We start from the raw sequence: 23586 nt of genomic DNA, 5'->3' as shown, positions 1-23586 counted from the left end.
GAGGTGCCTCAGGTTTAATGAACCTGGACGTCGTAAAGAGCTTTGATGAGCGGCAGTTACTGGTATGATTCTCCAGTCATTACTGTCAATGTTTATTCTCTGTTTTAATGTTCTTAATAGCAAAACATTCTTCTCAGCACATCACGTCGCACCACACCTGCACGTCACGTCACGTCACGTCACGTCCGCGCACGCGCACCGCACCGCCCGTCCGGCCGGCCTCGCCTCGCCTACGGCCTCGGCCTCGGCCCGGCTCGGCGAGGCGAGCGAGCGCGCGCATGTGGTTCACCGACCTCCTCTTACCGGCTTCACAAGTGGTGTACACGAAGTCCACCCTTTAAGTCGGTTGATATCATCCTCAAATCCCGGTACGGAATTAAGCAATTGATTCCCTAGCATTTAATAGTGGGCTTTAAGTTCTTTTATTGTATTGATTAGAATAAATGAGCCAAGCCCATAATTCCAACAGTTTGAACTCTGAACTTTTCTGATCGATTTGGTACTTTGGATACTCTTTGTCTTAATCGATGTTTATAAGACGGGAAAGCTAAATGGTTTTGGAAGCATGATCTCCGTTGAACTCCTCCACCTCTGGCGAGATCTCCGACAAGGTTAGGGTTAGGCTAGGGTTCTGTTGGGCTTTGAACTTCGGCAATCTCCATTGCCAGACTTAGAAGGAAGGCCTGGGGAGATAGACCAGCCCAGCGGTGGTGGTGCCGCCGGCCGGGCGGTGGTCGACATCCGGTGGATGGGGTTGAGGCGGGGGCGGTGACATCGAGAATAGTGGTGGCGAAATATGGCTGTGGGAGAGATAAGGAGGTGGCTGTCGAGCCAGGATAGAGAAGGTTGATCATGTTTGAGAACACAAAAATGATATTGGTCACTTAAGGCAAGTTTAGAATCAAAATGATCGCCTTAAGTGACCAATATCATTTTTGTGTTCTGAAATATGATCAACCTTCTCTAGTATCTTGGCCCCCAATTTTGTTTTGAGATTATATTGGTCCCCAATTTTCCACTGTGGGAGCTGTCCCTTCTCCTCCCGCTTCTTCTTGTTTGCAAAATATCCTCCATAATCTCTCTTTTGCTGGGCCAAGGCCCGGAAAAACAGATTGGTCACGATGGGGGCACATTGGGTTCGAGCACTAATGAATGATGGAAGAAGTTTACGTAACCCCAAACTATAAGACCGGATATTTAACTCCTACTATATCCATTAGATCACTGATCCTACTTTCTAATACAAAAAATCCATTAGATTTCTTCCTTCACCATAACCTTTGAGTAGTCTGCTACCGCACTAACTACCAAAAATATAAAAAATATTATTGGTGGTGGAAAGAGAAAATATATAAATTTTGAGAGATAAGTAATATGTTGAGATGCTCTAATTTTACAAAACCATTCACTTAACCCCTGTTCTCTGGCTGTGTACATGTGACGTGCGAAGCTGAACACAGACGATGGGATGCAGGCCTCGCGCACCTCTCTCTCTTTTCTCCCTTTTCTCCGCACCTCTCTCGGTCTCTCCTCTCTCTCACGCTGTATCAACATTTGGCTTCGCGCGCAGGCCTCGTGCCCGCTCTGCCTCGGGATCACCGCCATTGTCGACCCGGTGCGGTATCATGCAGCCTTTTATTTCTAAAGGATCGATCCGTACATGTACGGTTTTTAAGAAAAATAGCAGGTGCTCTGCCTTTTTATTATAGGTGAAAGCAGCGCGTAAATACAGGAGAAAACCTAGTCTTGCCATGTTGCAAAGAAAAGGAAAAAAGAAAACGGCAGCCTTACAGAGGCTGTACTCTACCGTGCACGGAATTCTGTTACATCAAGGGTTATAAACGCCAAATGAAGCGCCGCAACATCTTGGCGTCTATACATGTAGTTCGCATGTATGGAGTGCTCATTTCTCCTTTCTTTCTTTAGCCGCCCGAATATACTGGTCTGAATATCCGCATTCCGCAATGTCAGGTGTAGGCCATGATTTAGCTTCTCTGCTTCTGCTGTAATCTGTAATTACTAGTATATTGAGGCACCAAGGAAGAGAGAGGCCAGCCACGACGCATCTGAGATCTGACTCATCGTCCGTGTTCATTTTTGCTTTCTTTTTAGCAATCCATCAGATGGTCAGGACTCAGGACACGCGTGCTGGAGCAATCAATCAGGTATATTCATCCAATTCAGGATATGCTCATATGCTAGACCCATCTGATAACTCCCAACTGCTTCTCCGAAAAGTTGATCAAATTTATAAAAATACTAAGATCTATATTTTTAAATAAATGTAGTATGAAGTATTATTAATCTAGTAATAACTAGTTTATATAAATTTGGTTAAAATTAAAATTATTTGACTTCTCCGAAAATAAGATTCTACGGAGCAGGGTTCAGCTGCTGCGGGTGCTGCGTCAGATCGGAGCGTGGTCCTCCTCGTTCTTCTCCTTCCCGTGAAGTGAGGGAATGAACAACCAGCCAAATAGCTAGACAACAAGGATGCAAACTCAAGGACACTACTAAACTGTTCTATCTATCTATCAGACATGTAACTACAAATTGTTCATGAAGAACAATGACCTGTAATGCACAACAACTACGTTCGAATGAACGACCTGAGGCTGTTCTCAGTACAATTCACTCTCCGCAAATCGCCATGTCATGAAAATGTTAAAAACTGTGTGTGCTTGTGCTGTTTGACCATAGCAGTATGACAATTGACCAAGCAAGCTGGAGAATGGAGATGTAGGCTTCGTTTAGTTCTAAAAAAATTTGCGCAGTACCCGTTACATCGAATTTTCGGACGCATACATGGAACATTAAATGCAGTTGAAAAAAATAACTAATTACATAGTCTAACTGATTCCTACGAGATGAATCTAATGATGCTAAATAATTCATAATTAGACATTAATTATCAAATAACAATAAAATATACTACAGTAGCCAAATTCAAATTTTTTCACCAACTAAACACACCCGTAGTGTAGTATGGGAGGAAAAAAAAGATCACATCGACACGGCCGCCAGCGCCAGCTTGCCCTGTCCTCGGGATCTGTATTGACGGAGCTAGCCGCCGTTCGCTGGGCCACACTGTCACAGCGGGTGGGATCCATCGAGCTCACGTGCCGGGCGGTCCGTGTACCGCCGTACGTCGTGGCGTCGCCCGTCGGAGCCGCGCGCGTGCAATCGCACCCAGCTGCACTACTGCTTCGTGCACACGTGCTGGAAGGTGATCTATCTATATATATTATATATATGTAGCACCCACTAACTATTTCTCTCTTCACGCAAGTTGTTCATATCATTTTCCACTAAGTGTCCCACTAACTTTCAACTATCTTATTAATTACAAAAAATGTTCATGTCATCTCTACAATATGCAATACTTTTAATCTTTAATTAACTAAAGTAAAATCATATACATACGCTATATTTTCATCACATATTCTTCTATAATGTGATCAAATATTCTATTTGTGTTTCTTCTTTTAGCTTATCGATTTTTACGAGATTCAATAAACAAGAAAATGTCCATATGATTTCTACTATGTGCAATATTTTTAATCTTTAATCTATTAACGTAAAGTCATATACATACTCTATTTTTGCAATACTTTTAATCTTTAATATATTAACGGAAAGACTCATATACATACTCTATTTCTTTGAGCACCTATTCTTTTAATGTGATGAAATATTCTATTGATGTTAGTTTATCGATTTCTACCAGATCTTGATAAAAAATAACATACAATTAAAATTCATATCAACTATATAGCATATATAGATGACACCTACTAAAGTCATTAACTCTATTTCTCTTAACATACAAGTTATCCGCATCATATAGGAACCCATTATATCAAATGCCACATCAATGTCCACTAGGGCCATCTATTTATATTTTCCATCGATTTTTTTTGTGAATGTTGCCATGCAATCATCTTAATTTTTCTACTTTCAAATTTCACGTTAAAATTTAAGAAATCCCGCAGCAACGCGCGGGGTATCACCTAGTTATATCTTATTATTTGACCAACAAATGGAGTCTCCACGTTTGTTCTCAAGGTCTAGAAATTTTCACATTAATTAAAGAAAAATAGAAAAATAAAATTACCCACCACTGCTATTATGATAAAATTAGCTCAAAATACCCCTGTGCCTAATTAAAAATCACCCACCAATGTCATTACGAAAAATTAAATATAAAATACTATTTAGCTATGTATCAGTTACAAACATATACTATCAAAATAAAATAAAAATAAGAATAATTATATGCATAATATTATTAAAGCTCAACAAATCAAATTGTTATTATAGTAGATCATATTTGAATTGTTTTAACCAACAATAAGATATAATTTACGATAATGAACAGAGTGATGTATGGTAAAAAATTGTATAATCTTTAAACAAGGATAGAACGACATGCGAATTTTTGAGTTTTCAATACTAGCCGTGCAAATGTGCGGGCTATATGTCTAGTTAATAGTAAATAAACAACAGGTCAACAGCTCATGCCTCATACACAGCGAGTGGCTTCTCGATCGATCGGCGGCAAGTTGAGTTTTCCATTCTGTACACGTGATGACGACGTGGAGGTGGAGCCCAATCTTCTCTACATATTATATATAATATATATCACTGAGTCACTTATGATTGACCGTACCAAAGCCGCCATCGGCGTCCGATCATGGGCTCATGGCGGGAGTACGTTGTTAGATTGAGATGCCTCGGGTTTCCTTCAATTCAACGCCGTGCGCTTCAAATTTTTTTTTCTTCTCTGGAATGTATCTGTAGTGTACAGGAAGTGGCCAAGATTCCAGACGAGATCGATGGCGAGAGCAGTGTCGCCTGTCGACAGAGCGCTGGAGGATGACGTACCAAGAAAGTTTACCGGCCTCAGGTTTTCTATCCATGGGTGATGATTGGTCGGTCTAGCATGTAGCATCTTGCTAGAAGCATAGGTGTACGTCAAATCCAATTGATGGATGGATGATGTTCTTGTCATACTCTAGCACTCAGCTTGCAGTTGCGCGAGTCAACTTAAATTGTCTGGAAATTTGCATATATCTGAACACAAATTAGCACAAAACGATAAATTATAAGTACAAACGACATTTTGTGTGGATATATACATATACATACACACGCGCGCACGCGCGCGCACACACTCCCTCTATCACTTAATATAGGATTGGCAATGTTAGGCGGATGATGATTTTCTTTTTGTAATACAGAATAGGAATAAATGCTCACATAGACGTGCGCACTCACCGTACTCCCTCTACTGAAAAAAATGGTTATATATATATGGTCCGAAACTTATAAAAAAATAAGTTATTTACATAATTTAGTATGTGCATGTGTACATGCAACCATCAATTAGTGCCAAATATGGTTAACAAATATGGATAAACAAGGTTATTTTGATTCCCTATTAATCCGATACAATTTATAGAATGACTTGATTTTTGTAACTGAGGGGGTAATATATGCATCCAACACTACCCTATATATATGCATATTTGAAAGATTGAGGCAGCAAATATCGAGATATATGAATTCAGCATAGATGCTTCGTTGTTGGCAGGCACGTCTACCACTGAAAGAGTAGTGCCGATACAATCCTGTAACAAATTTAAAAAAATATGAGCACAAATGATGAGTTGAGTTCTCAAGCCCTTGTGGGCATGTTCCACCATAAAAACCCTCCCATATGAGCAAACACTTAGTTCGCATCATCCATATGTATAAATATACACAAATGTGCTTGTACCATAGGTTAATTGCTCATCCATAGCTAAATATAGCTATCACTCTATCTATAGAGAGTATACTCTGTAGCCAGCCGTAGAATAGTTATTCTATAGTCAGGTCTTCACATCACATCTCCCCCGTCGGATTCGCTTTGATTGCCAAGTGTCACTGCATGTTGACCAGTGAGAACATCTCCAAGAGTCTCTTTAAATTTCATTCTAAATCATCATTTGAAGAGTAATGTACATAGAAGTCGCTCTCTATACATCTTCACTCTTCAACGGTTTTTCTATATCTTGTTTACACTCGAGAGAGTCATTTTCGCTATCTATCTTTGGCTAGCGAGAAATCCGGAATAGATGATGGCTATATTTGAATAACCACTTAAAGAAGCTCTTGGAGATTATTTTTCCATCAAAATCTCTATTTCTAACAATTAGAATGAATATAAAGAATCCCTTGGAGTTGCTCTGAGCCGAGCTATTGTTAGGACCGAGAAGCGGGTTGAGCTGAGCTGCCATGCTGCTGCTGCAGCAGCAGCAGTAATTAGGCCCCTGTCATTACTGCTCTAATCCGTATTCATAGCCAGGGAACATGCAACTACGGGTGCAGTGTAATATCCCAGTTATTTAGATAATTTTTTAATTTCAAGCAAGAGAGATTAGAAATTAGACCAAAATTTGACTTTCTTAATCGGTGGTCAGATGGACGATCGGGCACCGCGGTTACGTAGATCTTGTCGAGACGAATCCGTTTGACTATACACATGCCAAGTTTGAATAACATGTGATTTAATGGCGCTTAGGTTTTCAGTTTCTATCTACCTCCGTGAGCACTTTTGCCGATTCCTATTCCGTGCCGCTCCTCCTCCCGAGTCTTCTGTGCCGCCCCTTCCCTATTTTCTTTTCACTTCCTGTTCCTTCCATCGATTGGATCCAGCCGCCAGCTGCCCCTCCTGCCGCATCTAGGCAACACGCTGCTCCTCCCAGGTATCTCCACTGCGCCTTCTCATGTTCTTCCAGGGGGGATCGCCTTCATGCTTGATTCTGAGTGATGGTGCGTGGCTGTTGGGCAGAAAACACAGAGGAGACGTGCTGCTGCCAACTGCCCTTGTAGATCGTGTGGCTCTTGTTGCTGCCATACGCCTGGCAAGAGGGGAGCAGGCAACCAATCACGGCAACAGAAGAAAGAGAAAAAAAACAAGGTTAGACTTTTTCCTAAAGCCCTTGGAAATTGGTGAGACTAAAGGGAGAAGCTGACCTCTGGTCACAACGTGGATGCGAGGGTTTTTTTAGAGAGGTTTAGTTAACTATCAGATCGATTGTAGTTATGTCAAATGAATTAGGCTGATTTCTTCGACGAATTTCTAGAATTAATTGGCAAGGAATCTCAAGTCGGCCAAATAATGAAAGTTGTAGGTTTTGTCGATATCTTTCCAATGGCGCTAGTTTCGTTCAATTTGGATTAGCGGTTTAGGAGATATCAATGAAACTGTGCTGCTGTTCCATTAGAAAATATGTGCGCAGAAACTATTTTTATAGTTTCGACATATTTAGAGGCTGAATTTCACCTGGGCGGTGTAACGAAAGTTGTAGGAAATTTTCTGTAGATGTTCGAGATGTATTTATTTACTGCATTTGGCTAATAGAATCAAAAGTTATGGGCCAAACAGCGAGTAACTCAGAGAATTAGTCGAATTTTCAGAAATTGCGAGAGTTAATGGTTTAGGCTTTTAGTTCGGGATTTCTTCGAGTATATAGGCTTTCGGTCGACATGAACTAGTTCTTAAGGGTGGTTTATTGCATAGGTTTGATAAATTCTAGTGGCGAGCGTGTGGCGCCGGATTCCCGACAAAGTTAAGGCAAGTGCAATGACGAACCTCTTGATGTGTGATTATGTTTGTGGCTTTCTTGCTGCCCTTGGGCGACGTTTATTCAATGTATTTATTTTATAAGTCAATTCCTTTAAGAATCATGTCATAATTTTCTGGTTCTATCAAATGTTCAAGATTCGTGTGTTGTCTTTCGTATCATTCAAGTGCCTGAGGTTTGTATAAACACCGGTGGTGCAATTTGGTTCTTATGTTCCTGTGAATAAGTGCTGGCCCCACTTATTCGGCTTTACCGGTAAATGCAAAGGAAGTTTCAGGTGACGTCCGTTTCAGACGGAAACTACTGTTTCATTGGTTATGGATTTTCTGTTCTTATACTTGCAGTTGTTCTTTTAGTTCTGAGTTGTGCTTGCTGAGTATTTTTACTCACTCTTGTGTTTGTTTGGCTTTTAGATACCCGTTGATCAAGTATGTATGGGATGGGAGTAGTCACGTCATCATGAGCATGCACACACCTTGGCAATCATTAAAAATAAATATCTAGACTGGATGTTTTTTTTGAAATTGAGAATTGTTGTGGGGCCATTTAGATGTCGCTTAAATTTGTTTGGTCATGTCGGTGGTTGTGAAGTTCTTAAACTGTTTATTTGTACCACCGTGCTTTTATATGACCTGTGTGCCCACGGTTGTTAAGATTTACAGGAGAAACTCTGCCAAAATTTATTAGAATTTTTATACTTAGTACAATTTAATGTCCTTAGTAGTAATCTCGAGGTAAGACGATACCTGGGGCGTTACATGCAGCGTACAAGTTATTACGCGAATGCGTGGATGTTACGAGAATACAAGAACCAACTGGATAGGCTGCGCTTTGTATCTCGTTAACGGTTAACTTTACAGTTATTTTACTAGTTACTTGAATAATCCCTCGTATATGAATGACTAGAATCCATCTACCAGTGCACCCGTGTAAATCCAGACAGACCTGACATACAAGATTTAGTTAATGATTTACTAGAGTCCATGCCCCCCTTTATGCATTTTATATATTGTTACGGTAATTTTCTGTAAATGATTTACTACAATATGTACCCTCATATATGTATGTATTACTAGAATCCAAGTCTACCACCCGTGTAAATCCTGACTAATCTGATTTACGAGAATTTCGTTAATGATTTACTAGAGTCCATGCTCCATGTGTGCCATTTAATTGTTAGGGTAATTTCTGTAAATGATTTTCGACAAAATATGCCCTGGTATATGAATTGTGGTAGCTCTTGAATTCTCGTAATTATTGTGGCAGATATTCCATGGATAAGCTTGATGCAAAATTATGGTAGATCTTGAATTCTGGTAATTATTTTATGGTAAACTCATCTTTATCTTTAGAGTAATAGGTTTCTCCAAACCAACAGTCGTTAAATTGTTGTAAATCTCCATCATCCTACTGAAAGGATCGAGGCCCAAGAAGGGGGTTGAATTGGTACTTTTTTCAAATTTTTAGCAAGTCCTTAATCTAGACTAGTATTGCCTAATCTATAAAGGTTGATTCTATCAACTATAGCACACTAGCATCAATATCCTAGGTCTGTAAGCACACTGTTATGTTCATCTTCTTTAGGGTTAAACACACTAGCAAATTAGCAATCTAGTCAAGAGATCAAACTATCATGAAAAGCTTTCTAGACAAAGAGCAAGCAAGACAAGCTAAACAAGCATAAAAGATATGAAATGCTAGAAATATGAGACAACCGGATTTTTTTCCGTGGTATCGATGAGTTGACGCTCCCCCCTAATCCATGTTAGAGCACCCACTAAGGGTATCGCTCCCTTGCATCACCAAGAAGCAAGTCTTTACTAAGAATGTTCTTTCTCCATCTCCGGAATGGCGAGCTTTACACCATGTACAATCTTCTCTTCTTGGGGCTCCCACAAACTCCAAGAGCTCACAAAGAATCTTCCGATCACCGAGATCATCTAGTTGCCGTCAAACACTAAGAGTAACAAGCTCTCAAGGCTCCACTTGACCCTCACTAAGATGGCCCTAAAATCTAGCACACTTGCTACTCAAGGAATGGTTGATTTCTTAAAGTTTGGATCACTTGCAAACACTAGATTTTCATTTAATGGCTCATTGCACTCTCTGCTCTTTTCTGGGGTGGCCTCAGGTATTCAATGCGTCAAAGGCATCATAAATGAACCAGGGGTCGGCTTATATAGAGTGGAGAAGCACCCCCAACCGTTGGGAGTAAACTGCCCAAAAAATAGCCGGCACCGGTTGAACCGCAGGTTGGGCACCGGTTCAACCGGTCACTCTGAAGCCAAATAGTAGCTGTTGAACTTCTGACACTGCGCACAGGCCGACATCATTGCACCGGTGTAACCGGTGCTGAAGAGAATCCTGAGCTGAGCGAAACATCTTCTCTGAAGAATACTATGGGCATTAGACTGGTGCTTCTTGTTGATGCAGTCGGTGTAACCGGTGCTGAAGAGAATGTTTTGTCCCCAAAACATGCTCTCTGAAGAATAGTACCATGAATAGACCAGTGTTTGAACTTGGAGCATCGGTGTAACCGGTCCTACTGAGTTTTTTGAACTTGATCCTTGTTTGCTTGCTCGGTTAGACCGCAGCTAGGGCACCGGTGCAACCGATGGCCTTCGGTTGCACCGGTGCCTTAGCATCGGTTCAACCAGTGCAACTAAGCTTTGCTGTTTTCGGCTGAAATGAGTTGGAGTTGACTCTTTCTTCGAGCTTTTGTTCTTCAAAGTGTTTCCTTGAGTTCTTTTGAGCTGTATTGAACTGAATTGAGCAAGTGTGCAAGATTTCTAAGGCCAAATCGATTTGAGTCAAGCTACTAACTCGAGACCCCTCTTAATAGTACGATCACAAACTAAAAACTATAAAACTCAAACTAAACCAAGTGTCCTTTTATCTCCTTGTGACACTTGAATCTAGAATGGTCCTTAATCTTGAAAAATTGAGTCCGTGAATTGTTTGATCATTAATATTGAGGGGTCTCCTTTCACATTTCATATGAGACTTAACTTGTAAATATTATTTTCTTCAAAACACACGTTAGTCGCATATGGTCGTCATTAATCACCGAAACTTACCAAATGCACCTACGAGCCTATTTGCGCTTCACCTACTTACCATCTCGAGCTATTTGAATTCTCGTAAATGTTTCATCCTAAATTTATCTTCTAGTTACTAGGATAGTGTCCATTTGTTGCTACGGTTAATATAATAGATCTACATAATATCACCAACTTTGTGTTCATTTATACAAGCTGTGTTGTGATTATGCGAGGTATTGATTGTCGGGAATCTGATTGGGATTCCGATTGATTTGTCCAGGTTCTATTATAATTCCGACTGATTTGTTCGGGTTCCAATTAGGATTTCGATTGATAAAAGGTTGTCCGACTCGTATACGGGATGGACTAAGGCCCACCTGTCAATGACACAGGACGTACCAAACAAAAATTTGAGGTGGAAACCTTACTCACTTTATTAATAGTTATAGATAGTAACTGGTTGCTCATATATATTACCATGGTAACGCCTCCTTGTCTTTAGCCATACGAATTCTCTTAACTATTTCTTGGTAAATTCATCTCATCAATATAGTAAATGGTCCTTTTGGAACAACGTGGAACTTAATTTGTGATAACTGGACACTATCATTTGGCACGTAGTATTTTTTTAATTATATATGAATTCTCGTAACCGTGGTTTTGTATTTTCACGCGCCGATCTAGACAGCTATGTTTTCTCGTAACCATGTCCACTCACTACCGTATACACGACTTGAAAAAAATCAATAGGCAGGCATGATTTGTTTAATAGTAAATGCAACGCTGATCGACGCTGGTGGCCTCAATTAATTAGCTTTTTGTACGCACACCCGGCATATTTAGGCTCTATTTAGTTGAAACACAAATTTTTTTGCGAAAGAATCTTGCTAATTTGTAGTACTAAATGAAGTCTATTTACAAAACTTTTTGCACAGATGGGTTGTAAATCGCGAGACGAATCTAATGATGCTAATTAATCTATGATTAATCTATAATTAGCAGATGGTTACTGTAGCATCACTGTTGTAAATCATAGATTAAGTAGCCTCATTAGATTCGTCTCGCGATTTACAGCCCATCCATGTAAAAAGTTTTGTAAATAGACTATATTTAGTACTCCATATATGTGTCGAACCATTTGATATAATTTTTTTTTTGTGTTTACGGGTTTATAGAGTGTGAACCTTAAGCTTAAGCTTGCTTTGCCTCTCGGTTCGATGCCTTGGGCGCGTTGTGTAGTAAATAGCATGCTCGTACAGCTCGGCTCAAATTAATTGCGCTAATTAATTGAGGCCACCAGCGCTCCAAATGGGGACGGGCGGCCAGGTTGGTAGTACGTTATGACGCGGTTGGTTGGCCGGGCTATAGAATAACACACACATACATACATGGTAATCCACGCTTTGTTCGAAACCGTCTGTGCAATTAAAAGGTTTCTCAAACAGTCGGTACTAGCTTGGGTTGTTTCGCGGTAGCGAATATCGACTTTATTATTTGCACAGTAAAATTAGCTAGTGTTTGTCCAACAAATATAAATGGAGGAAGTAGCTTTAAAATGTACTATAATAGTGCTACAGTGTCAAGAGTGGTGATCGAATGTGCGAGTCTTTGTTGGCCGTTTCTGCTTGGGAGTGGTGATCATTTCACGTGGACTCGTGGTACTCGTCAAAGCCAGTAACATCATGTCACCGGGAGAGCGTGAGCAGCACACGGAAACGAATGGGAAGACGAAGCAAAACGAATCACTTGATGATCACGACACACGTCCATCATTAGCGCCAAAGGAAAAAAGGTGACATGAAAGTAGAATATAAATCAAGATATAATAAGCTAAGCGAATGGGACATGCAAATATGTCGCTTCCATGGTCGGGCATTACACCGGGACGAGGTGGTCTATCTAAGGATAGATATGGATAGTTGTCCATCCGAATTATTCATAGTATTATTATCCATTTAAAACGCTAATAATATCCATATCCGTATCCAATTTGAGTATCCAAATCTAATTTTCAAAATTTGTTCTCTATCTGTCTGATTCCATATCCGTATCTGAAATAAATGTGAAATATCCGACCATATCTATATCCGCTGACGTACACAATTTTTCAATCACCATTGGTAGAATTATGTATCTAGATATAGCGCATAAGTGCATAGCAAAAATTGTGCACCTAGGAATGCCAAAATAACATATAATATGAAACGAAGGGTCACTACTAGAAAACGGGCCAAAAGTCAGTACCGGCTGCAAAAGCAGCTGGTACCTTTGGCCAGCGGCAATTAAAGATAAGGGGTTTGGTACCGGGTTAAAGCATCACCCGGTACCAAAACCCCAGTATAGGCACCGGTTGGTGCCACCAATCGGTACCAAAAGAACAATGGTACCGGTTGGTGGCACCAACCGGTGCCTAAAGAATGGACAATGGCACCGGATTTTGCCATGACCCGGTGCCGCCACGTGCCTACCACAAAGGCACCGGTTGGTAACTTCAACCGGTGCCTAAGCCTATTGTTTGGCACTGGTTGTTGAGCACCAACCGGTGCCTTTGGCCCACGCTTATAAATACCCCAACTCCTCCCTCTCCAAGCTGCCGTGAACTCACTGTTCATGGAAGCTGGGTAAGGAGAGGGAGGACAATTTTTTGTTTTTTTTTCAAAAAAAGTTAGTTATTTTTCTCCATAACTTAGCAATTGATTTTTAGAAGCAGTTATCATTTAATTTAATTTATACATGTGATAATTATTTTTATTTGTAGCATCTTATTGTAGTTATATCCGTTATCAATTTATTTGATATGTGAATACTATCAAATTATTGTATTTATATGTTTTATCAATTTATTTGATAAGTGAATAATATCTATTTATTATAGTTATATGCATTATCAATTATATATTTGAATTCAAATTTTGTATGGAAATATTATCAATTACATATGCAAGGGGGCTTTATTTAGTTCCCTTCAAAATTCCAAAACTTTACAAGATTTCACATTCGAGATGCATGGTGTGCCAATTCGAGACTCGCAGCTCTGCTAGGCCTACCGCTGCTGCGCAGCAGCGTGCGCGTCTACAAGAAAAAAAATTATCGTGTCACTGCCATTAATACAGCTAGAATTACCGTGCCAAAGAAAATCATTGCACAGACGATGATCCCATATCCTCAAGGCTCTAGGCAAACAAACCAAGGTCCATATATAGAAATAAAGTTTTTTTACCCAGTCATGCAGCCAGAAGGCCACATGCGTCGTTTCTTGTACAAAAATATAAAATTTCATATAGAGAAACAAAGTTTTTACACAGTCATAAGTCAGAAGGCCATATGCATCGTTATAATTTTGTAGTTAAGTTTTATTAATAGCGTATTCAATGTTGGTTATAAATTGGTAGTATGAATGAACTATTTGTACACTATAATGATGTATATAAATGTATTGTGGACCCAGATGAGTCTGCAATGGATGTACTTGGCCGACCGGCGTTCAAAGGAGTTCATTGATGGCGTGCATGAATATTAGAAGCGGCCGAGAAACACAAATATGACGGTTTCGTTCGTTGTCCATGCAAATTCTATAAGAATGAGAAGGATTACTCATAATCAAGAACCATCCACAGTCACTTGTTCAATAGTAGTTTCATGCCGAACTATTATGTTTGGACCAAGCATGGAGAAAGAGGAATTATGCTGGATAATAATGTGGAAGAAGAGGACAGGATTCCTAACTTTGTAGCCAATTATAATGCCTTTTTCAATGACACTGCAATGGGTGAGCCTGAAGAAGATACTGAAGGATACATTGTATAAGATGATCTTGGTCAGATGCTGCGCGAAGCTGAGGAAGTTTGCCAAACAGAAAAGGAATCGAGAGATCTGAAGCGTATGTTGGAGCACTACAGAACATTGTTGTACCCAGATTGCAAACAAGGCCAAAAGAAGTTGGATACCACATTGGAATTGTTGTAATGGAAGGCATCAAATAGTTTGTCTGACAAGGGATTCGAGTAGTTCCTGAAACTTATAAAAACCTTATAAAAAACTTACTCCCCGAGGGTAACACCTTGCCGGAGAGTACGTCCAAACCGTTTACTAGTACATTTTCATAATTGTACTAACGCACATAATGTTAATCCTTTTTTCCTAAATAATAGATGTCTCAAATGGGGGATGAATGTTACTCTACTGATCGGATCAACGCCGTGTGCGAGCAGCTCGCCGGATTCATTTTGAACGAGATCTTGGATCCTAGAGGCGAGTTTTACCACGACGGTCACATCCATAGAGGACTTCCATCGAGCTCCTGAGGGGACCAGTAGTTGGACTACAAACATGACTTGTACATTTGTAAATATTTCTAAACGTGATGCCTTGATGTTTGTATATTTGTAAATATATTAGTTCATCTAATTAGTTTAATTATATGCTCGCATTTCACTTTTAGTTAGTTTCAAATATTCTCTGAAAACGAACACGAACAACCAATGAACGTATAGTACTGTAGAGCTCGAGTGTGTTTAGCAATTATAAAAGAATAAACAGTAATAAATATAACAAACAAAACTGGATTTGGAAAAAAATTGGTACCGGTTGGTCTTTCCTACCGGTACCAATGGAAGCCTAAGGCACCGGTTGAAAAAATCGGTGTCTTAAGGCGAGGCCATTGATCTCGGTTTGCGAGAACCGGTTGGAAAACTGGTGCCTAAGGCCTTTTTTCCAACCGGTTACCATAGCCTGTTTTCCAGTAGTGGGTGTAGGTAGCAATGGTTGAGTGTATCCAAATAAAACTATATTTCTACTATATTACTAAAGCAAACAATGCTTTCTTATTCTATCTATTAAAATAATTGCGCGAAAGCGATAATCCCAATAACACAAAACCAAATCACAAGATTACACGAACGAGAACGACACCGAGGCACAATGTTTTTTTAACGAGGTTCGGCGATGTGCCTACATCCTCGAGGCATGACTACGAGCGTTTCTCCCCATAAACAGCGGCTACACCGGCATCCGGGTACCACCGCAGCAACTTCGCCGCCCACACCAGCCGCCAAGTCGTCTCATGGTTACATGGTAGTGCCCTCATATTTATGAGCCCTAGAAATACAAAGTACAACTCAAACTCTATCCCTAACCTACCATATTACAACTCAACTCTAGTCGTAATCGAACTGTACACATATTCGACACATATCCAACACCATCCATTAGAGTCCTAATCGGAATTTGGATAATCCACAAGTACAGTCCAATCAGAGAGTCCAAATCAGAACTGCACTCCGCCTCATCAAGTTCCACCCCAAGCATGCGGCCCTCACGTGTTATCTCCATGTAAGCGGACGCAGCCAGCTGAGGTCCTATCAGCCAAACCTCATGTACGTACATACGGAACCGCTAAGATAAGAATGTGCTTCAAACCTAGCATGCGAGCAGCGAATACCGGTGCTTTAATTTAGTGATGCACAGGGTGGGTCCAGGATTTGAAGTCTGGATATTCAAAATTTTCAAAAGATGAAAAAATTTAGATAGCATAAACTATAGATTTTATAGCATATAATTAAATACCAAAGTGAGATTGAGAAGTGAGCTATTTGAGCTCGAAATGCAATATGAGATTGGGAAGCCTATTTTGTGTTGTTATTTTTTATTTTTAATATATATACATGTTATATACTATGTACATGAAAATTTTTGCCAAAAATGTTAGGTATTTAGATGAATACCCAAGCATCAATAGTGGACCCGCCCCAACTTTGAGAAGGGGTATCTCATGCTTAGACATACTCCAATAAGGTAACTCAAAATGAGAAAGGCATTCACAAATTTGCATCGCTCACAGTGTTTGCATCATCCGCGCAAAAAATCATGTCTCCAACAGCGCATATGCAAAAGCCCCTCCCACTCTCCTCCCGCCGCCAACCTTTCCCTCCCCTCCAGTTGCCGCTGGCGCCGCCCCCTCCCCTCCTCTTCCGCTGCCACCCCTCCCCTCCCCTCCATCTGCCGCCGGCGCGGCCCAGTCCCTTCCTCCCGCCGGTGGCCGCGACCGCGCGGCCGACGTGGAGGCGGCGGCGCAGCCCCCTCCCCTCTTCCTGCCGGAGGCGGCGGCGGCGCGGCCCCCTCCCCTGCTCCCGACGGAGGCCGCGGCGGCGCGGCCCCTCCCCTCCTCCCGCCGGTGGCCGTCCGCGCGGCCCCTACCTCGCGCGGCCGCTGTACGCAGCCACTCCGCGGGCGCCATCGCGCGCTGCTGCTAGGCCTAGACGCGGCCGCCGCCTTGCGCGTGCCCCCGCGCACAGCCGCCGCCTTGCGCGTGCCCCCGCGCGCAGCCGCCGCCGGCGCAAGCCCGCAAGGCCGCTGCCGTGCCGCGCACCTACGCGCGCAGCCTAAGGACCGCCGCCGACCGGCCCTGCGCAGCACGCCGCCACCGCCTTCGTCGACCTCGCCGCCCGCTGCTGTGCAGAGCGCCGCCGCTCGCCTGGCCGAGCTCGCCCGCCACCTCCGTGCCTCTGCGTGCTGGCGTCGCCCCTGGGAAGGGGGGCAGGAAGGAGCGCCGCCGCTCCTGGAGCCCCTTGCCCCGCCGCCGACGCCCCCGGCCGTGCGCCCTTGGCAATGCGGCGGCAGAGAAACTCACGTGCTCGCGAGGGTCGCCACAAGGAGCTCCGCCATGGTCGATTCAAGCTCCGCCGGCGCCGATTCAAGCTTCACCGTCGTCAATTCGACCTTCGCAGGAGCCGAATCAACTTCCACCGCCGTTGATTCAGACTCCGACGCTGCGCCGCGAGCTGCTCCGGCGTCCTTCCCGGTGGTCTGCATCTTCGTCTCCCACGCTCAACTCCCGCCGGCCCACGCTCGACTCCCTGGTGCCAAATGCATTCGAGGAGAGAGGAGATGTATTTTTACACCTCCTCTCTCCTCGGAGGCAAAGTGCCTCATCCTTTTGCCTGCTTTGTTGGAGAAGGATTTGTTGATGCAGCTGATTGGAGATGAAAAATGGATTTGCCTATCCTGTTGGAGTCAGTCTTACGAGACAGTAGTCGCGCTTTGTGCAATAATGTATATATTATTTCTCAGCCATAGCAACACACCTACATATTTTTTGCTAGTATAAAAAAACTATACACGTTTTAGATTGGACGAACACCGTGTCGATGACCAAAGTTTTTTTTTTTGTCCTCTGAAGAGACCTATAGTTGGAGGGGAGGGCGCTCATCAGGCTGGCATTGCAAACCTGAGCTAGAGGCCGTGCCTGGCGTCCAGCCTCTCGCTTCTCCGGCTCGTGCGCGCCACGATAATCTCACTGGGCGCCGACGCCATGCCGTGGCGCCTTGTGCTTTATATTGCTGCCCCCCCGTGTCATCCAGCGTCTTCTCGATCGAGGGGAATTAGGGAGATTAATTAATTAGTTAGCTAGTAAATCCGGCCGCAGAGCTCTTACTACGCAATTCTAGCTAGGTTGGTAGCAAGCGGCGGCCTGCTGCAGCCAGAGGCTAGCCGGCGGCGCGCGGCGACGATGAAGAACCAGGAGGACCTCGAGTTGCCGCTGCTGCCCGACGGCGAGCCGGCGCCGGCCGACGCCAAGGGCAGCGCGTACGCGCTCGTCTGCGCCCTCCTCGCCTCCCTCACCTCCATCATCTACGGCTACAGTAAGCGCCGCCGCCGCCGCCGGCGCGGCTTTCTTCTTATTATTATTCTTTTTGCCGTGGAAACGGCCGCGCGCCGTCACGTCGCAACGTGTTCCTGATCTCTCGCCGGCGCGCGCGCACCGCAGACCGCGGCGTGATGAGCGGGGCGCAGAAGTTCGTGCAGGCAGACCTGGGCGTCACCGACGGGCAGCTGGAGGTGCTCATCGGCGCCACCAGCGTCTACTCGCTCGTCGGCTCTCTGGCAGCGGGGTGGACGTGCGACCGCGCGGGCCGGCGCCGCGCCGTCGCGCTCGCCGCGGCCATGTTCCTGGCGGGCTCCGCCGCCACCGCCGCCGCCAACGGGTACGCCGCGCTCATGGCGGGGCAGCTCGTCGCCGGCGTCGCCTGCGGGTTCGGCCTCGTCGTCGCGCCCGTCTACATCGCCGAGATCGCGCCCGCGGGCTCGCGAGGGTTCCTCTCCTCCATCCCCGAGGTACGCTAGCTCCCGGCGGCGGCGGCGGCGGCGGCATTCCTCCGCGCCGCCCGCGCTTGCTGCATGGCTGTGCGCCGTTGACTACGGTAATTGGTTACTCCTAATTGTGGAGACGACTAAGTTAAAATATAGCAAGTTAGCAAAGAAATAAATGCAAGCAAAGCATTGGTAAGATCTGAATCCTAGGTGAGCTTGATGACTAGATCGATCAGGACGTGTGTTTTAAAATTATAAGGAAACTTGTTGAATTTTAAAATGAAAGTTGGTTGGATCTACGTGGAGATTAAATCGGGAGCGAAATCAGATCGGACTTTTATGATGTTGAGTTATTGTTCAGAACTGGCAGCAGAAATCAAACAGAATTTTGCACGTCTAATTTGCTACACATGATGAATTTTTCTCCTTTGACCACCAATTTACCATGATGTAGATAGAGTAGTAGTAAAATGCTACAAAATTTACAACTTGTAATTGTATCAGATTCTGTGATTTTTTTTAACTGCTAGTGGTTGTTTTCTGACGTGCATGCGTGTGCCACGTCAGATCGCCGGCAACTCGGGCATCCTGCTCAGCTACGTCGCCGACATGGCGCTCGCGGGCCTCCCCGCGACGCTCAACTGGCGCCTCATGATCGGCATCGGCGCCATCCCGCCGCTGTTCCTCGCGGCCGCCGCGGTGCTGGCCATGCCGGAGACGCCGCGCTGGCTGGTCCCCCACGGGCAACCCGAGGAGGCCCGGCGCGTGCTGGCGCGCACCTCGGGGGACGCCGACCGCCGGCTCCAGGAGATCGCGGCCTCCGTCCGGGAGGCGTCCAAGGGCGCCGGCGGCGAGCCGGCTGCGGGCGTGTGGCGCGACCTCCTGGTCCGACCCACCCCGGCCGTGCGGCGCGTGATGGTCGCCATCCTCGGCCTGCAGGTGTTCCAGCAGGCGTGCGGCGTGGCGGCGATGGTCCTGTACGCGCCGCGGGTGTTCAGCCACGTCGGCATCACCTCCGACCGCGCGGTGCTCGGCGCCACGGTCCTCCTCGGCGCCGCCAAGACGGTGGCCATCGTGGTCCCGCTCTTCCTCGCCGACCGCCTCGGGCGCCGGCCGATGCTGCTCGCCAGCGCGGGGGGCATGGCCGCGTCGCTCCTGGTCCTCGGCCTCTCGGTGCGCGCGCCGCCGGCCTCCGCCACCGGGTGGGCGGCGGCGACGTGCGTGGCCGCGGCGGCGGCGTTCATGGCGACGTTCTCGCTGGGGTTCGGGCCGGTGATCTGGATGTACGGGTCGGAGATTCTTCCGCTGCGGCTGCGCGCGCAGGGCACCGGCATCGGGACGGCGGTGAACCGGGTGATGAGCGCGGCGGTGGGGATGACCTTCATCTCGCTCTACGAGGCGGTCGGCATGGCCGGGACCTTCTACATGTTCGCGGCGGCCTCGGCGGCGGCGTGGGTGTTCGTCTACGCGTGCCTGCCGGAGACCAAGGGGAGGAGCCTCGAGGAGATGGAGGCGCTCTTCGACGCCGGTGCTAACCAGCCCTCGCCACCGCCGACGCTGTCGTGATCCGTCCGGACAGAGGCAGCGAGTAGGCATCGTGTTCGTGTCGCTCGCTAGCGCCGCAGAAGCTGGTAAGGATGTAAGATTGGTTAACCGAAAGGTTGGGTGTTGGCTAGTATAATTGTTACTACTAGTACAGTAGTAGCACTCCAGCATTTTGTTTTGTTGATGTGTAGTTTTGCAATTTTGAATGGGAATGAATGATTGATTCTTGGGAGTTGGGAGTTGTGTGTGTGTTTGTTGCTGCTGCTCTCACAAGAGGGCTGCTTGGAGTGACCCGGCAGCCACATGGCTAATTTTCAGTAACGCGGAATCCAGAGTGCCCATTTTTAAGTGACGTGGCAGTGCAATGAATTAGAGTCATCCAATGACAGCATTATGGAGTCCGTTTCGATTACCACCCTGCTCAGACCATGGCTGCTGCTCGGAGCCTCATCAGGCAAGCGTGCACTTCTGAATGAAACGCATCAAGTCAGCTCAAGCAGAAACGAGCATCCTCCAGTAACTGCTGCCTTCACTACCGAACTGCCATCATCTTCCAGAGCTGGCTGCAAAAGGCAGGCACAATCTGTATGACTGTATACATCTTGTATGCATGCGTTAGGAAGACCCAGTGCTGAGTGAATTGACTCAGACTGTAGTGCCGTAGCGGACTCCAGTCGGAATCCAGCGCCTATATGCTGCTGGTACGACGAGGACGACGGGGAGAAGAGAGAAGAGCCGCCGGCCTTCGCCGCCGGCCGCCGGTGTTCTGTGTTCACGCAGCCCGAGTTTTCGACGTGGCAGGCTCTGGCCGTCAGATCTGTACCTATCATCTCTCAGAGATGGAAGCACTGAAACCTTCAATTGCCGCAAGAGTGATCTGCTAGCCGGCGGATCTGTACCTATCATCGTAGAGATGGAAGCATTGCTGATTGTCTTGCTTAGGGATATAAATAGTATGAATATTTTCCAATCGTATTCGAATTCGATTCGGTTTGGAAAGGTTTTTATCCGTTCGTATCCGATTCCGAATATTCAATATCCGTAACCGATCCGTATTCGGATACTAAAAGTTATATTTTTATGATGTCGATCTCCACTACAATTTTATCTGGCAAAAACTAACACTGTCCATATCCAATTCGTATTTGAACAAAAATATGAAAACGAATGTGGTATTAGTAATATCCGTCCGTATTCGATCCGTTTACATCCCTAGTCATGCTGCATATGTAAGCGGTTAGTCTGCTTTTTAAAATGAATACGAACAATGTTTTCTATATGAACTGTGTTTCTTTAAGGGATATGAAACGTGTTATTTTGTTACTCCCTCTATTTTAAGATTGCAAGTCTTTATAGTTTTGTTCTAAGTCAAACTTCATAGTTTCCATCTAGAGAAAGAATCACTCACATCAGGACGTTCAAAATATAATATTTTGGTCTAGGAAAGCGGGCTAAGATCCACTCTACATATTGAATGGACCACCACACCTGCTATTAAATCACTTGTGCTTTAATTTAGTCATTACTTTACGCAAAAGGTTAATAAATTGAGTTAATAGCTTCCTCAAACTAGCTATTTAAGCTGGTCGCTCCGATCCTCTTGTCTAGGTAATATGGGAATACTAGGTGATACCCCGCGCGTTGCTGCGGAATTTCTTAAATAAAATTTTAACGTGAAATTTGAAAGTAGAAAAATTAAGATGCTTGCATGGCAACATTCACAAAAAAATCGGTGGACGGTGATGTGGCATTTGATATAATGAGTTCCTATATGATGCAGATAACTTACATGTTAAGAGAAATAGAATTAATGACTTTAGTAGGTGTCATCTATATAGGCTATATAAATGATATGAATTTTACTTGCATATTATTTTTTATCAGGATCCAGCAGAAATCGATAAACTAATAGAATAAACATCAATAGAATATTTGATCACATTATAGAAGAATAGGTGCTCAAAAAATAGAGTATGTATATGACTTTACATTAAAGATTAAAAGTATTGCAAAAAATAGAGTATGTCTATGACTTTACGTTAATAGATTAAAGATTAAAAGTATTGCACATAGTAGAGATGATATGGACATTTTTTTTGTTTATTGAATCTCGTAAAAATCGATAAGCTAATAGAAGAAACACTAATAGAATATTTGATCACGTTATAGAAGAATATGTGATGAAAAAATAGCGTATGTATATGACTTTACTTTAGTTAATTAAAGATTAAAAGTATTGCATATTGTAGAGATGATATGGACATTTTTGTAATTAATAAGGTAGTTGAAAGTTAGTGGGACAATTAGTGGAGAATGATGTGGACACCTTGCATGAAGAGAGAAATAGTTAGTCGGTGCCATCTATATAGGATATATAGAGTATGTCTATGACTTTACGTTAATAGATTAAAGATTAAAAGTATTTCACATAGTAAAGATGATATGGAATTTTTTTTGTTTATTGAATCTCGTAAAAATCGATAAGCTAATAGAAGAAACACCAATAGAATATTTGATCACGTTATAGAAGAATATGTGATGAAAAAATAGCGTATGTATATGACTTTACTTTAGTTAATTAAAGATTAAAAGTATTGCATATTGTAGAGATGACATGAACATTTTTTGTAATTAATAAGATAGTTGAAAGTTAGTGAGACACTTAGTGGAGAATAATGTGGACACTTTGCATGAAGAGAGAAATAGTTAGTGGGTGCCATCTATATAAGATATATAGATTTCCCTTAGCTGCTGCTAGTGCACTCAACACTTGCATGGGTGTTGGGCCAATTTCAGCCCAACAGCTACACGGGCTAGGCTGTTACACAAAAAGAAATTTTCCATCGGATGCTCTGCAATTCAAAAAACACATGTATAAGAATGACCATGCTTCCGATTTTGGAATAGAAAAATTATCACCGTACCATGATATTTTCAATCAGATGCTCCATAATGAACTGGCCGAGATACACAACCACAAGAAAACAACGACTCTACTACTGGCGACTTCTAACAAAATAAAAAACACTAATTGAACTGCATGTTTTTCGTAGTTATTCAAAAATAATAAAAATGTTGATAAATGTGTAGCACACTAACAAGGATGGAGAAACAAAGATTGCAATAGCCATTGAGCCAAACAACCTTTAGGGGGTGTTTAGATGGTGAGAAAGTTTGGATTTTCATATTGTAGCATATTTCGTTGTTATTTGATAATTAATGTCTAATCATGAATTAATTAGACTTAAAAGATTCTTCTCATCCTAATCAATTAAACTGTG

The 23586-nt window shown here is 43.7% G+C and overlaps 1 protein-coding gene across 1 annotated transcript; it reads left to right on the top strand.

Moving 5' to 3' along the window:
* Positions 1-17840: 17840 nt before the first annotated feature.
* Positions 17841-20657, top strand: LOC120666317 (polyol transporter 5-like). The gene is made up of 3 exons (XM_039946138.1): positions 17841-18312; positions 18438-18784; positions 19328-20657. Exons 1-3 carry the CDS (start codon positions 18180-18182, stop codon positions 20324-20326), a joined length of 1479 nt encoding a protein of 492 aa, XP_039802072.1. The 5' UTR covers positions 17841-18179; the 3' UTR covers positions 20327-20657.
* Positions 20658-23586: the final 2929 nt, after the last annotated feature.

The sequence above is a fragment of the Panicum virgatum genome, chromosome 3N, assembly GCF_016808335.1.
Source record: "Panicum virgatum strain AP13 chromosome 3N, P.virgatum_v5, whole genome shotgun sequence".
In the NCBI taxonomy this organism is placed as follows: Eukaryota; Viridiplantae; Streptophyta; class Magnoliopsida; order Poales; family Poaceae; genus Panicum; species Panicum virgatum.
The sequence above is the reverse complement of the archived record's forward strand: the minus strand, read 5'-3'. Positions and strand labels throughout refer to the sequence as shown.